The 16,309-nt window shown below is 46.1% G+C and overlaps 1 protein-coding gene across 6 annotated transcripts in view; it reads right to left on the minus strand.

Annotated features, from left to right (window-relative positions):
• Positions 1-1,307: 1,307 nt before the first annotated feature.
• LOC137439650 (rho GTPase-activating protein 42) overlaps positions 1,308-16,309 on the minus strand; it is a 76,832-nt gene continuing 61,830 nt past the window's right edge. For all 6 annotated transcript variants that reach the window (XM_078767914.1, XM_078767912.1, XM_078767917.1 and 3 more), the window contains 5 exons: positions 13,166-13,271; positions 12,910-13,069; positions 12,664-12,808; positions 1,705-1,930; positions 1,308-1,391 (listed from right to left, as the gene is read on the minus strand). In XM_078767914.1, the coding sequence (XP_078624040.1) occupies positions 1,325-1,391; positions 1,705-1,930; positions 12,664-12,808; positions 12,910-13,069; positions 13,166-13,271 (704 nt within the window). In that variant the 3' untranslated portion in view covers positions 1,308-1,324. The remainder of the gene's footprint in view (positions 1,392-1,704; positions 1,931-12,663; positions 12,809-12,909; positions 13,070-13,165; positions 13,272-16,309) is intronic.

The raw sequence follows: 16,309 nt of genomic DNA on the forward strand, positions 1-16,309 counted from the left end.
AAGGTCCACCTTCGGTGGAGCTTCAACTTTCCGACAGATGGCCTCGCATTATCCTCAAGCACCCTCTGGTACAATGAAGAATTCATCGTGGATTCTATGATGGTGAGCTGCCCAAGCCCTGATGCAGCAAAGCTGCCCCAAACCAGAATATTTCCACCACCATGCTTTACAGTTGGTATCAGGTTCTTGTGGTCAAATGCTGTCTTTGGTTTTCGCCAAACATGTCTTCTGGTACTGTGGCCAAAGAGCTCTCTCTGCCTTTGACTCATCTGTCCAGAGCACATTGTTCCAGAAGTGCTTGTCTTTGCCTAGGTGTTCATTGGCAAACTTTAGTCTTGCCCTGATGTTCTTTCTGGACAGCAAAGGTTTCCTCCTGGCACACCTCCCATGTAGATCAAATTTGTGCAGCCTCTTTCTCATGGTAGACTCGTGCACTTTGACATCAACAGTGGCAAGAGCTACCTGTAGGTCCCGTGATGACATTCTGGGGTTCTTAGAGACTTCTTTCAGCATCTTGCGGTCTGCTCTCGGGCTGAACTTGCTGGGGCGGCCTGGCCTGAACAGTTGGCAGTTGTTTGGAATCTTCTCCACTTGTAGATGATCTTCCGGACAGTCAAATGATCGATTTCAAATTGTTTGGAGATCTTTTTAAATCCCTTCCCAGACTCGTAGGCATCTATAACCTTCTTTCTGAAGGCCTCAGAGCTCTTTTGATTTAGGCATGGTGACGCCGCACACTTCAACAACAAAGAGCAAACCAAATTAAATGTCTGAGGTTTAAATAAGACAGGTTCCTCCAAGATCCTCTCTAACGATGTTCTAATCATTTGCACCTGAGCTGGAGCACCTGATTCTAATTTTAGGTATTGAAGTAGTGATAAATGTAGGGGTGTACTTACTTTTTCCACATGCGAAATTTGCATTTATGTTTATTTAAATTATACAATGGACTACAAAATGTAAATGTTTCATGATATTAGTTATATTATATCACCTTTATCTATCAATATTGTTGAAATGAAGATCAAATAGCTGTGTTGAAATATGTTGAAAAAGTCAAAACTTTACATGGGGTGTACTTCCTTTTTCACGTGACTAACTCCATGAAAAATTGACAAAATACCCCCAAACTCAAACTTGTTCTGTAACTTGTCATATTAAAGCCATGTACCAACCAAGTTTCAATTCTTGGTTATGCACCCCTCTGGGTAGGGGACTATTAAATATGTGGTGCCTTGTCATAACATAACAGTGGGGACTGAAAGAAAGTACACAATGTCAAGCAAAAATATCAGCTTTAAAATTGGCTGTAAATGCATAAAACTTACTTTCCCTGTGCCACACTAGATATTGGAGAACATGTCTGAGTAGTCTCAGAAGTTGAGGCAGTGCTGTGGGAGAAAACGTGTTTTTTTGTGAGGCTTAGCAAGATTTAAGCAAAACTAAACATTTCATATAAAATGTTCGAATCATGCAAAACAAGGTTTGTGCCAAAATGCACAGCTAACCGAAAATGTTCTCATGCAAATTATGGTTACTTCTGTAAGGAGACTTAAGGAAGGAGAAAGGAAGGATGGAAAGAGGAGAAAGAGATAGATAAGCGGAGAGAGGCGGAGAGTGAGAGTGAGAGTGAGAGTGAGAAAGATGGAAGTAAGGAAGACGGAGACAGCAGAGAAGGGAAATAATCTAAATAAATAAATTTACATCTCTCCAGTAACCGGAAAGGTAGAATCCTCGCACAATGCTGGTATTGGTGGGTCAGATAGTGTTGGTGGGTCAGATATGGTCGATGCGCCTGGTGGGGTGGCTGGCACCGGAGTTGCATTAGATGACCGAGAAGAAATTGAATCCGAGCTGTCACTCGTGCCACCCTGTGCTGCTGCATCCACCTTTTCATTCCCCTCCACCTGAACTTGTTCAGAGCTTTGGCCTGTGCCACAAAATTAATATGAAATCACAAGTATGATTTTTTTAAATGTCAAGTCTCTTCAAAGGCACAAATATTCCCAATAGGCAATGCAGTTTGTATTCATTTTATCCCAAGTGAAACAAGTTCAAAACTTTATATGAAAACAATTAAAACTGAGCACAAAATCCCACAGCACTCGTCCTTGGTATGCACTGTTATGATTCTAAAATACTCAATTTGGTGTCTATTTGTCTGACCAGATGCAAACAGTCATTACTTATGTAATTTCAACCAAACTTGACAGGAGGGCTGAGGGTAACACGGTGGAGGTTATAGCGACTTCATTTGTCCCCCTCCCCAAGGGGGTTTTCCACCTAGGGCGAAATCCGTATCAAGGTGTATGTCCGTGTTCAGAAAGTTAATAATGGCATTTTTCCAAGGCCGCTTTTAATAACAAAAGTACAGTCGGACCCCGACATTTGTGGAGGGTACATTCCTGAAAAATGCCGTGAATGTCAGAACCATGAATGTGGGGGTATTGTTGCAATGGGAAAAGGAGGATATGTTCTTGATGGTCCCCAACTTGTGGAAAATCACAAATTTTGAGGAAAATCCTACAAATGTCAGGACATTGTTTCAATGAGAAAAGGGGGACAGCTAATTGCACCAATACATGTGGTGGAGTGTTTTCATTCTGTGCAGTAACTTGCAGGGGATGAGTGTTATGCAGCTGGTGGAATATCCCGCGAAGCAATGTTTACAGTGTGAATGGTGGAATATCCCACGAAGCAATGTTCACAGTGTGAATGGTGTGATATCTCAAAGGTATGTTCACAGTGTGAATGGTGGGATATCCCGAAGATATGTTCACAGTGTGAATGGTGGGATATCCCGAAGGTATGTTCAGTGTGAATGGCGGGATATCCCGAAGGTATGTTTACAGTGTGAATGGTGGGATATCCCGAAGGTATGTTTACAGTGTGAATGGTGGGATATCCCGAAGGTATGGTTACAGTGTGAATGGTGGTATATCCTGCTGAGCAATGTTCACATTGTGAATGGAGGGATATCCTGTGGAACAATGTTCACATTGTGAATGGTGCGATATCCCACGGAGAAATGTTCACAGTGTTAATGGTGGGACATCCTGGGAAGCAATGTTCACAGTGTGAATGGTGGGATATCTCAAAGGTATTTTCACATTGTGAATGGTGGGATATCCCAAAGGTATGTTCACATTGTGAATGGTGGGATATCTCGAGGGTATGTTTACAGTGTGAATGGTGGGATATCCTGAAGGTATGTTTACAGTGGGAATGGAGGGATATCCTGCTGAGCAATGTTCACATTGAGAATGGTGGCATATCCTGCGGAACAATGTTCACAGTGTTAATGGTGGGATATCCAGCGAAGCTCGCATACAGCGCGGCTAAAATATTTTTATGTGGCCATGAAAAGCCATGAAAACATGAGGCACAGGGCTGCAAATATAAAAACAGGTCATGCTCGCGGCTCGTGGAAGATATGTTTTTTGCGTGTCTGGTGGAAGATATGTTTTAGAACTGTCATACTCGTGGCCCGTGAAATTCATTTTTGCACCTGTGAAAAACTGTGAATGCGCGTGAAACAGAGCCGTGAATGTAGAAGCAGGTCATAATTTATCAACCGCAAATACGTGGACCTGCAAATATTGGGACCGCGAATATCGGGTTCTGACCGTAATAAAAAAACCAATGATAATAGCATAATATTAATGTTATTACAAAAAAAAAACAAGAAAAAGAGCAATCGAAGATTGCAAACCCTCGCCAGGATGTATTTTCAGTGTTTTTTTAAGGCTTTTGTGTTAAAACAAATATGGCGGCCAAACACGTGACCGATGACATCATTATTTTTTTTTCTCCACTACTTTATTTATAGATTATGCTCAACAAATTTCATCTTGATCGGATGACGTTTTGTACTTGTCAAATTATGACCTCATAATGGAGGCACCTATGACATCATTCACAAATGTTATTCCGCATGGAGTTCTTTAAAATGAGCCATGTCTCAATTTTTTCTATTCAGCGCTTTTGGAGATATAGAGGTGCAAAGTTTTTCGGTTTTTCCAAGATGGCAGCCAAACCACGTCACCTATGATGTCATAATTATGATTTTAAAAAATTATACAGGTGGAGTTGCACCTATGGTGAAAATTTCCTGTCAATCGGACCAACAGTTGCAGAGAAAAATCATATTTATTCTGTGCGGACAAACAGACAAATAAACAGACAGACAAACAAACTCAAATGCAATACCCTCTCCTCAGGCGAGGGTAATAATTCTAATAATATATATTGTTGCGGATATGGGACTTGGCCTCAATATCCGCTTGTAAATACTCCCCTATTTCCCCAATACTCCCCAACTATCCCCAATCCCCCATTCCCTAGTCCCATTGTCTGTAAACAACACTCTGTAGAACCAACCTTCCCCTTTTTCCCCCATTAAATGTCGTGCCCAGGTCCACCGCATCTCACGTAGACAACTTTCGGACATCTTGCTAGTTATTCTTAGTCTATGTCAGTTAAGGACTCGTTTCCATTAATTCTGACTCTTCGTTGCACCAGAATGTGATTATATGGCACCAGTAGTGAGTTTAGGACCTTCCCATACCTCCTCCCATCTTCTTCCCCAAACAACAACTACAACAACAACTACAACAACAACTACAACAACGGCGCGGCGCGGGGGGAGTGTGCGTCCTCACACCGGCTCGGTTAGCCGCCATTGACCATGCGCTCCGACGGGGTTACCACGAAGGGGCTCCCTGTCAGCCCCTCGTCAAGGGCGGAGCAGGTAAACACCCCGCACACACCCAATAAGGGCGGACCGATTCCATCTGGGGCGGAGCTAACGAGCCGAGGGCGTGTCACTCCCCGCCGGATATACGCGGCCACTTACCGGATGTGACGAGAGATGCGCCCCCAGCTTGAGAAGACAATCACCACATCCGAGCGCTGCGACCTCCCCGCATCTCTAGACCGGACCGGGTCGATCCTGCCCTGAGCCCAGGTGCACCTGGAGCCATCGATTCTGCCTTTCCTTGCCATCAATCCCCGTGTGAGTCAGTTTTTGTCCTGTTTATCTGTCGTCTGTCAGGGAATAAGATAAGTGTGTCTAAGTGCCTGTCTTTCTATGCTGTCCCTCTCATTCCTGTAATCTGACCTTCCGCCCTAATATAACCTCCTCCGGAGGTCTTGAGAACTGAACCCTTGGTGTCGTGTCATTTGAATCCCAGCCGTTGTGTCCTTTTCCTCAATTGATCTAGCGTAGCGCGATTAGTCAACGTTCGGGTGGAATCGGGTAAGTTTGTTAGGTCGCGGTCACCAACCGCTCGGTCTATAACATCTAGCCGCGATCTATAACAATTGGTGTCAGGAGTGTCGGATTCGAACCTGGGACTAAATTTATTAGGCCCAAATTTTGGAACACCAATTGTACCACTAGGGTAACAATTGGTGTTGGAAGGTAGAATTCGACTCGGAGCGCGTTTCCCGCTCGAAATTATAACGGCGAAATTTGATTGTGTTTTACGAAAATAAAAACCCGAATTTTGAAAGTCGCGCTATGGCAGACCAAGACAGCTGGGGTCCGGTAGTGGAGAGTGAGGCAGGGTCGGTCCAGGACCAAATTGAGGGACGCGAGGAGAGCGAAGCAGCGAGGGTAGCAGACGCACAAATTAGCGTCGTTGCGCCCGACATGGCGGGCGCGCGAAATGGCGCCTCGCTGGTCACGGCGACCGCGCCCGCGACCGTGGCAGCGCCCCTGGTGGATTTGAACCTTTTTTTAATACAAATGAAGGCCCTTATGGCCCAGAATAGCGAACGGTTAGAACAAAAGATGGGGTCCAATAGCGAGAAATTGAGGGAGGACATGGGGGCCAATAGCCAACGGTTAGAACAAAGGATGGGGTCCAATAGCGAGAAATTGAGGGAGGACATGGGGGCCCAGATCGGAGGGTTAGGGAGTAGAATAGAGGGATTAGGAAACAAATTTGAGGGACTAGACAACAAATTTGAGGGATTAGACAATAGATTAGGGGAAATACAGGAGGGGTTAATGGGGGTAGAAAACAGAATGGCCGCTCAAGAGAATCAAATGGAAGGGATGCAAAAGGGGTTAGAGGGGGTAGAAAATAGAATGGCTGCCCAGGAGAATCAGATAGAGGGAGTGAAAAATGGGTTAGAGGGGTTAGAAAACAGTATGGAAGGCAAATTGAGGGACATGAGGGACCAAGCGGAAAGGGAAGTTAACCAAATGGGGCAGCAGATAGAGGGGGTCAGAATGGGGGTAGAAACCAAACTGGATGCTCACAGGGAGGAAATGGAGCAGATGAGGGTGGCATCTGGGCAGGAGATGCAAGTGATGGGAGAGGAGATCAGAAGAGGTGTGAGTGAGGAGGTCGGAGGAGTGCGCGAGGAGGTGAGGCACTGTAAGGAGCGCATGGAAAAGGAGGTGAGAAAGGGGACTGTAAAATTGCAAAGTGGTATAGAGGAGTTGACGCTGGGAGTAGAACAACTGACAGTGGGACAAAAGGAGTTGGGGGACCAGGTAAAGAAGAACACAGCGGTAATAGAGGGTTTAAAATCGACACAGAAGGAGATGAAAAAGGACGTAGGGGTAATTAAAAAAGAGTGTCAGACGGTACATGAGGACCTGACGAGGAAAATGGACAAGGTGGTAGAGGTGATGGAGGTTAAAGAGCGGGAGGTGCGGGAGCACATAGAAAAAAATAAAGTGGAGTTAGAGGAAGAACTTAAAGGGGCGCACAAAGAGATGAAGGAGGTGAAGCAGAAATTAGAAGAAGTGGAAGAAGGGGTGAGCTAAATTAAGAAGCGACGGAGAGAGGATAAGAAAGAGATAAAGGAGGAAGTAAAAGAATTGGTCCAAAGTCTGTGTTCGGATCGTGATGATGTGCTCATTAACCGGATGAGGGATTCGCAGGTGATGGAGGAGAAGCGAAGAGGAAGAGGACCCGGTGTAAGTGGTGACCAATATGGTCGTGCGTATGATGCGCCAGGGGATTTAATAAGCTTGGGGGTCGAGATGGACCCGGGTGTTCGTGAGAGGCCGTTGGTGAGGTGTGCGACAGGTCTGGTGTGCGAAAAAGGAGGTGTGCGAGAAAGTCCGACTCTGGGGTGTATGAGGAAAGAGTGCGCTGTCAAAAGTAAGGAAGAGTGTCCACCTGTGGTGAGTGTTACAGAGGGTGTGACGGGAGAGTGTGCGCAGGAGTGTGCGCGAGAAAGGTGTGTGACGGACAGGTGCATGGGGAAAGAGTGCGCTGTCAAAGGCAAGGAAGAATGCACGCCTGTGGTGAGTGTTACAGAGGGTGTGACGGGAGAGTGTGCGCAGGAGGGTGTGCGAGAAAGGTGTGTGACGGACAGGTGCATGGGGAGTAAGGGTGAGTGCGCTGTCAAGAATAGTGGTGAGAGTAGTACGAGTGACACGGAGCGTGAGTTGGTGGTGACAGGTGAGAAAGGAAGCACACCTGGAATGGTAGAGCGTGAGTGGGAATGCACGCTGGAGTTGGTGGTGAGGCACGTGGTTGGGTGTGCGAGTGAGAGCACACCTGTGATTGTCACAGAGGAGGTGACCGAGGAAGGGGCGCGAAGAGGTGTGTTGGTGAGGTGTGCAACCAACGAATGTGTGCCAAAGTGTTCGGTGGTCAGGTGTGTGACCAAGGCTGTGAGTGGAATGAGTGTACCTGGGTGTGTAAGGAAAGGTACGAGGAGCATGGGCACGGCTGGATGTGTGAGCAAGGAACGGGCTGCGGGGTGTAAGAATCCAGGTGAAGCATCGACCGTAACCAGGTTAGAGGTTAGGTCGACTTTTAGCCGAAGCGGGCCCTCGGTGCGTGCCGGGCCTCGCTTTGAACGGCCGCGTCCGTGCTCCACTAGGCGGAGCTGGCAGCCCGATAGAAAGGGTCGTCATGGCGACCACTTTTTGGTGAGACGTGCCGGCAGGTCGAGAGCGGGACATTGGATGGCTCCGTGCCGAGATGGTGCGTGGGATTTCGGCACGGGTAAGCCCCCGTCCCTGCACCGAATGCGGGACGTATCCAGCCGCTGGCACCAAACAACCCGCATTCATGGCTTGGCTTTACGAAGCCGGGCTTTGGACAGGAATTGGCGCACCGAGAGGCAGTAGTGAGTAGACTGGGTGATGAGGTTAGTGTTTTGGCCCCAAAATTAGAGAAAAACAAAATTTGATGATTGGCAAAGGATTGGCAGTAGTGATTGGCGGATGATGGGTAGTGATTGGAAAATTTTTGATTTGTGGAAATTTGATGTGCAAAATTGGTAGTGAGCGATAGGCCCGGTGGGTAAGGGTGGCATCCCTGCCACCCTTCCCATAGGTGGGGGCAAAGGAGCTATAGATTATGGGGTGTATGGCAGTGAAAACTAGCCCGGGTGGGTTAGGTTATATTGATAGGGCCCTAGAAGATGACCGTAGGTAACGTTAAGGTTTAGATAGTGACTGATACCTGTAGTGGGGACGCAGGTAGATTAGTATGGATGATAATGACGTGGGAGCGTAATAGTTTAAAGGGACGACTGGGAAGCGCAAGTTTCAGAGGGGAGTAGTTAGCTGAGATGATGCCGTGTGTGTGAGGATTGAACAGGTGAGGATTGAACAGGTGTGATCGAACAGGTGTGATTGCACAGGTGTGCAACTGGACAGGTGTGTGGAGCAGTGTGTGAGTAATGAGTGTTGTGGATCAGCGCGAATGCGCTTGGGGAGAGAAGGGTGCAGGTGGCACCAGGTGTGAGAGCACAGGTGTGCAAGTACAGGTGTGTGGAGAGAGTTGGAGTAAGTGGTACGGAGTGGTGTGCATGGTGCGAAGGTGTGGATGGGGGAAGAGTGGACCCCTTTCACGAGTACCCGGGGCGGGTAGTGTAAGTGTTAGGTAGAGGGTACAGGTAAATTGTGGTTGGATATTGGCATCTGTGGTGCGGGTGACAGAATGGTATTGAGGATGGGTGCATTAGTGTTGTGGAAATGGCTGGGCGTGTAGCCTGTTAGTGCGTGTAGTTGGTTGGGCACTCCACCACTGTGAGGATGTCGGCCAGGTGAGGCCGCAGGTGGGCTCTGGGAGCCGGTAGTTGTGAGTGGGTGCCTGAGGATCCCGGGTGTGGATCGGGCAGCCCAGTGCCAGAGAGGGCACCGAGTGGGGAGAGCGCCAGAGGGCCTTCCCCAGGTAGTTAGGTTAGGGTAAGGAGCAGGTAAGCTCGGAGGCAACTGCAGTGGTGGGGGTGTGCAGGTGGGTAGACCCGCTGGGAGAGGTACACGTCGCGGCCCAGAAATTGTGCGAGGGCACCGGGAGATGAATCGGGGGAGTGAGACCCCAAATTGAAGAGCACCACAGTTTGGCCAATGGGAATTGGTTTTTAGAACCCATAGTGTAAGAGGGCCAATGGTTTGGCCGGAGAAAGACCCCGGGTAATGTAAAGTTGTTAAAGTCATTTAGGAAATAGTTAGGATTGATGAACCTGTCGCACCATACGCAGCCACTTGCCTGTGGTGATGATGATGACTCCACACCTGTGTTTTCTTTGTTTTGTTGCAGGAAATGAGAATTGCTGTGAGGATTTGTGAGACGCATCACGACGTGGATGAGACATTGGGGTGATTCCATCTCTCCCTCCCTAGGAGGGACTGATGATGAATTGGTGATAGCAAATTATGATGTTCAGTTGGAGATGGCAAATTTTGATGAGAGTTGAAAATGGCAAATTTGATTGGTTAGGAGGGAGAGAAGACGAATTTGGTTTATGGGAGGAACGGGGAAGACAGTAGGGATGTTTGTTAATTTGTAAAGTAGATGTTTATGGGTAGTGTTGTGTTTTGTGGATACAGTAAGGGGTAAGGGAGGGGCCATGTAGGTTACCTGGTGGGGGGGGGGGGGGGCGTACGGTAGGAACGTACCTGTCTCACCTGGTTCCCATGTGCCCCCAGTGTGCATCATCTTACATTGCGTGCACTTTTGCGCCCTTACCACCTTACTCACTTGTCTGCTTCTTTTGTCTCCCACCTCCGAGGATCTGGCTTTGGGGCAGAGAGAGAGAGGAGAGAGAGGTGCTGGCTTCGCAGTTGTGGGCCTGCACTTTCGCTGCTTGCTGCCGGGATCGATACACCATATGGACCGCAATGTTTGTGGCCACCCACCATGGACCGCAGTTCTTATGCGGCCAAGCACCACCCATGGATGGACCTATGGGTCAACGTGGCACCTATGCCAAACAGGTGAACCACTAATAGTTGGCACCCTGACGGCCACAATAAGGAAATGGACGCGGTTGGCGCCTTTCTTTATTTTTTGAAAGAAGCCAGAAGGCCACGTGCACCACACGAAGAGCAAGAGACACCTGCAGGGTTAGGGGTTGTTGAATTTATTTTTATTCATTGAACAATGGTGACTGCACCGGATGGTGCTGACTGTGTGATGGGGTGGTGCTTTTGGTGCTGGGAAGGGGTGCTCTGCACATTATTAAAGGCCGTAAGGCCACAGAGCACTCGTAGGTTGGTGTATCGATGCTGGCATGCGTGCTCTCTCTATGCATAACATCTGCATGTGTTCCTCCAAAAACAGGTCCTGGATCGTAGTGTAAATATCAGCGTAGTCTTGTGTAAATAATGCTCCCTACCGGCTGTATGTTTAGTTTGAGGATTCTTTCCGCGATTCGGTTATCCTGTGGGTGTGTTTCTGAGAGGAGAAGGGTGCAACGTCGCAGGGGGACATATTTACTCATTTGTGAATATCTGTAAAACTGTCGCACTCAGGGTAGAGTTAATAGTAGAGGGAACTACATCTGAGTGCCACACTAAAATAGGTAAAAATTTATCGGGTCGGGACGCCCCGAGGGTAGAGAAGGGTACAATGTTGCGGATATGGGACTTGGCCTCAATATCCGCTTGTAAATACTCCCCTATTTCCCCAATACTCCCCAACTATCCCCAATCCCCCATTCCCTAGTCCCATTGTCTGTAAACAACACTCTGTAGAACCGACCTTCCCCTTTTTCCCCCATTAAATGTCGTGCCCAGGTCCACCGCATCTCACGTAGACAACTTTCGGACATCTTGCTAGTTATTCTTAGTCTATGTCAGTTAAGGACTCGTTTCCATTAATTCTGACTCTTCGTTGCACCAGAATGTGATTATATGGCACCAGTAGTGAGTTTAGGACCTTCCCATACCTCCTCCCATCTTCTTCCCCAAACAACTACAACAACAACTACAACAACAACTACAACAACAACTACAACAACGGCGCGGCGCGGGGGGAGTGTGCGTCCTCACACCGGCTCGGTTAGCCACCATTGACCATGCGCTCCGACGGGGTTACCACGAAGGGGCTCCCTGTCAGCCCCTCGTCAAGGGCGGAGCAGGTAACCCCCCCGCACACACCCAATAAGAAGGGCGGACCGATTCCATCTGGGGCGGAGCTAACGAGCCGAGGGCGTGTCACTCCCCGCCGGATATACGCGGCCACTTACCGGATGTGACGAGAGATGCGCCCCCAGCTTGAGAAGACAATCACCACATCCGAGCGCTGCGACCTCCCCGCATCTCTAGACCGGACCGGGTCGATCCTGCCCTGAGCCCAGGTGCACCTGGAGCCATCGATTCTGCCTTTCCTTGCCATCAATCCCCGTGTGAGTCAGTTTTTGTCCTGTTTATCTGTCGTCTGTCAGGGAATAAGATAAGTGTGTCTAAGTGCCTGTCTTTCTATGCTGTCCCTCTCATTCCTGTAATCTGACCTTCCGCCCTAATATAACCTCCTCCGGAGGTCTTGAGAACTGAACCCTTGGTGTCGTGTCATTTGAATCCCAGCCGTTGTGTCCTTTTCCTCAATTGATCTAGCGTAGCGCGATTAGTCAACGTTCGGGTGGAATCGGGTAAGTTTGTTAGGTCGCGGTCACCAACCGCTCGGTCTATAACATCTAGCCGCGATCTATAACAATATCCTCTCCCCAAGGGTTTTTTTTCCGACTTGGACAAATGCCGTGATAACATGAATACATACATTATCTATCGTGGGGCAAGCATATTCATATTTTTCACATTTGCATGATGCGAGGAAGTACACGTCCGAGAAAAAAACAACTATTTTTCCAAGGAATCACTAATCCACAAAATAATCAAAATCTTCATCATTCATTATCATAAGATACAGGATAAAGGATAGTCCTGTAGCTCCCGGTCACTATATCTTGTAAACTTTACTATAATTATGCATACATGCGTGAGGGTTCAGGGTAGTTTGAAGCCTATCAGCAGTAACAAAAATTTATAAACCACAAACACGTATGATTGATTACTTTTTAAACAGTCACTACTGCTACTTAACACTAAATTGAAAGAAATCTGGAGGAATCCTGACGTATTTGAAGTATTATATACTTATCGCATCCACCACAGACTAATTGATCATAACCTAGATCTACTGTAATCTATGTACCCCAAAGAAGATAACATTACCCTTCCTGTCACTCCCATGGGAAGTAGGTGTGCTAGTTGGCTCAAATGTAAATGCAAAGGAATCAAATTTCCAGTTACAGTACATGGCTGGAACCACCCCTAAATAAACAAAATACATAGACAAACGAAATAAATGAATGAAGGAATGAATATGCAACTTTAATCCATTTAAACTTTAAAGCATGGACTCAAGGAAATCTATTTTCATCCTCAACCTCCTCACTTACCATTAGCTGGAGACACAGGGTTGTAGATGGCAAGTGGGCGACGAACCTTCAGATTAAAACTTCCCTGTTGACGACCCGGCCTGTGAGGTACGTTCGGCTGTGGGAGCAGCAGTGGCGCATCTGGATCCGGAGGCAAGTGGAATATCTAGCAAAGAGAGCAAAATATGATTTCAACCAGATTCCTACATCGTTTTAATGACACATTGACCATCCGACATAATAAAAAAATTGCAAAAATCTCCATACCTTCTCATAATTCTCTATCATTATTTCGACCACAATGTTATGGAACTTCAGGTCCAGGATGGCTGCCACAGTTTCCTCTTCAGCTCGCATCAAAGTTGGACCAAAGACGACCCCCAGATTTGCCACGGTCATCAGATTGCTCTTGCTCTGGTTTGACACCCTGCAGTTAGAAAACAAACAAACGATACTTAGTAATACAGTGCCACGCAAAGTCTAATATCAGGTTTTTATTTCACTGTGCTGCAGCCACACTCACGTGATGAGGTGGCGAATGATGAGGTTGAGCATTTCCCGATAGCTGTCAGGGAGCTGATACACAAGAGCATGTACAGCCTTGCCTCGAGTTTCTTGCTGCTCCAGCTCTACATTAAAGCAATGGTACATGCATATCATGACGTTACACCCCAAACGTCAAATTATATTTCAGAGAACATCAGGTAGGAAAATAGACACTCCATCCTCTTTACTCTAACGCAAAGCAATGTAATCAACATATGCATGCATGTATGTGCGTGTGTATTATCTACTACTCCGTGATGATTTGACCTAGGAAGCTGAAACTTTCAGGGATTGAGAGCACCCTGAATCTGTGCTTGTGAAATCTTTGTTTGATACATACAATTTTCTATATATTTTTTTTCATCCCGCAGATCCCACAGAGCAGATATCCCACCATTTTTCATTTCTTTATTGGCATTTTATTTTCACCCTTCTTGGCATTTTATTCCTTTGGGGGAGGATAGGTGCAATTGGAACTAAAACAACACTCAGTAGAGAGCATACCTCCGCCAGGCTCAACACTTTACGTTTTGTATTCCACTAACAGGTCAGATCTGGAGTCGGACCTGAACCAAAATCTAATCAGCTTGTAAGATTTTTTTTTGGAATAAGTCAACCACAACCTTCTGAAATATACATCGTTCTTGGCTATACATCTGAAATCTGAAACATCTACATCTGAAATATACACCGTGCTATACATCGTTCTTGGCACGATCACTCAATGGTGAAGTCACTTAAAGAAAATAATAATTTCCCATATCTGGATCCAGATTCGGATCTTCACCAAAATTGAAATAATTCTTCCTCGTCACACCCCCAACTTCTCCACCAAATTTCGTCCAAATCAGTGCACAACTTTGAGATATCATGCTATATATAGTTTTTGGCCCTATCTATCAATGGTGAAGAATCACTTTAAAGATTCTCAGATCCATATCTGGATCTTCACCAAAATTCAATTATTTAGGCATTGTCGCATACCAAAAGCTCTCCACCAAATTTCCTACTAATCCATCCACAACATTTTGACATATCCTATTCACACATAAACAGACAAGGGTGAAAACCTAACCTCTATCCACCTTCGGTGGTGGAGAAAACTAGAACGACACTCAGTCAAGAGTATACAGGCTGAACAGTTTATGTTTTGTAACCCCCTGACAGGTCAGATCTGGATTCGGACCTGAGCCAAAATCGAATTGGCTTGTTATTGTCACTTACCGAACTCATCCACCAAGTTTTGTCATCAGTCATTCACAACTTTGTGAAATATTGAACTATATATCGTTTTTTGCCCTAATCACTCAATGGTGAAGAATCACTTGAAAAATTAAAAAGTTCTAATTTCTGGATTCGGATTCAGATCTTAACCAAAATCTACTCGTCACCATTGCCACACACCCAACCTGCCCACCGGGTTTTGTCAGAATTTCTCCACAACTTGATGAGATATTGTGCTCTATATTGGTTTTAGCCCTATCCCTCAATCATGAAGAATCAGAGAAAAAATTTCACGGATCCGGGTAAAAATCTTCACCAAAATGGAATCAATTCTTCATCATCACACACCCAACCTGTCCACAAAGTTTCGTCCGTTTTCGTCCGTATCCATCCACAACCTTTTGAGATATAGTGCTTCATATAGTTTTTTTGTCCTGTCTCTCAATGGTGAAGAATCACTTTAAAATTCTCAGATCCACATCCAGATTTTTACCAAAATTAAATTATTTCATCCTTGTCACATACCCAACCTCCCCACCAAATTTTGGCTGAATCCGTCAACAACCTTATTGAGATATCCTGTTCACAAACAAACAAACAAACAAACAAACAGACAGACAAATAAACAAGACGTCGTACAGAGCATACTTGCAAAATCCACCACCCATCTCCCCTCCAAAAAAGCTGGCATGGCTACATCAAATTGTCCATTTACTTAAGATTTAAATTGACGATCTTAAGCAAAGCTCACGTCAATCGGATGAAAATTGATTTTTTCAGATTGAAATTGACCATAGAAGTTTGACCTCGAGTTTACCTTCGACCTCAAAAATAGTTGGTTTCCCAATTCAGTGATGCACTATGCAATTGCTCTTTAATATACAGGTTAATTGGATGAAATTGACGATTTTTCAGATGAAAATTGATGATTTTAGAAGTTTGGCCTCGAGTTGACGACCTTTGACCTATTGACCTCAAAGAGTTGTTTTCCCAATTAAGTGACCCAATATGCAAATGCTGGTCAACTTTCAAGTCAATCGGATGAAAAATGCAGATTTTAGAAATATTACCTCAAGATGACCTTTGACCTCTAAATCAATAGGCATTTCAGTTGTGACTACCTCAACGACTTGGTAAAGATTCATGACGATCGGTTTAGAATTATGACCTGTAGGCGATTGACAACCAGAGAAACAAACAAACAGAGTTGGTTTGCAACCTCCATACAGGTTGCTTCTGACAAACCAGACGTGATCTGCTTAACAGAAACTTTCCTCCTTCATGATGTCTCTGATTCCTTAGTATCTCTCCCGGGTTACTCCCTTCTCCGTATGATAGACCTGAGCCTCGTCCTGGAGGTGGGGTTGCTATCTTTATCAAAAACTCTTCCTCACTCGCCCTGCACTGCCCTCTCTCCACCTCACCCCCAGGAATACCTCTGACTACAGCTTCCCCTTCACTCCCACCTTTTGTTCATATGTGTGTTGTACCGTCCACCAAACAGTGATGACTCCATCTACATCTCGCTGTCTGATAATATGGACCAACTTCTATCTACTCATCCCAACTCTCTCTTCCTCATTTGTGGTGATTTCAATTGTCACCATGCCAGTTGGCTGGGTGTGGGTACCTCTCTGACCAGCCATGGCTCCTCAGCAAAGGACTTCTGCGACTCACTGGGACTGACACAATCTGTCAATTTCCCGACCCGGATCTCAGTCAATGGAGCATCTTCTCTTCTGGACTTGGTTATGACTAACTTCCCTGAAAATGTCTGCTGCTGCTCTTCTTCTGCTCCAATCGGCTCATCTGATCATGTGCTTGTTAAAGTGGACATCTCTCTGACCATTCTCAGAGAGCCTCCTCAGCGTCGACGAGTCTGGCATTTCACTCAGGC

The sequence above is a fragment of the Myxine glutinosa genome, chromosome 14, assembly GCF_964187855.1.
Source record: "Myxine glutinosa chromosome 14, kmMyxGlut1.1, whole genome shotgun sequence".
NCBI lineage: Eukaryota > Metazoa > Chordata > Myxini > Myxiniformes > Myxinidae > Myxine > Myxine glutinosa.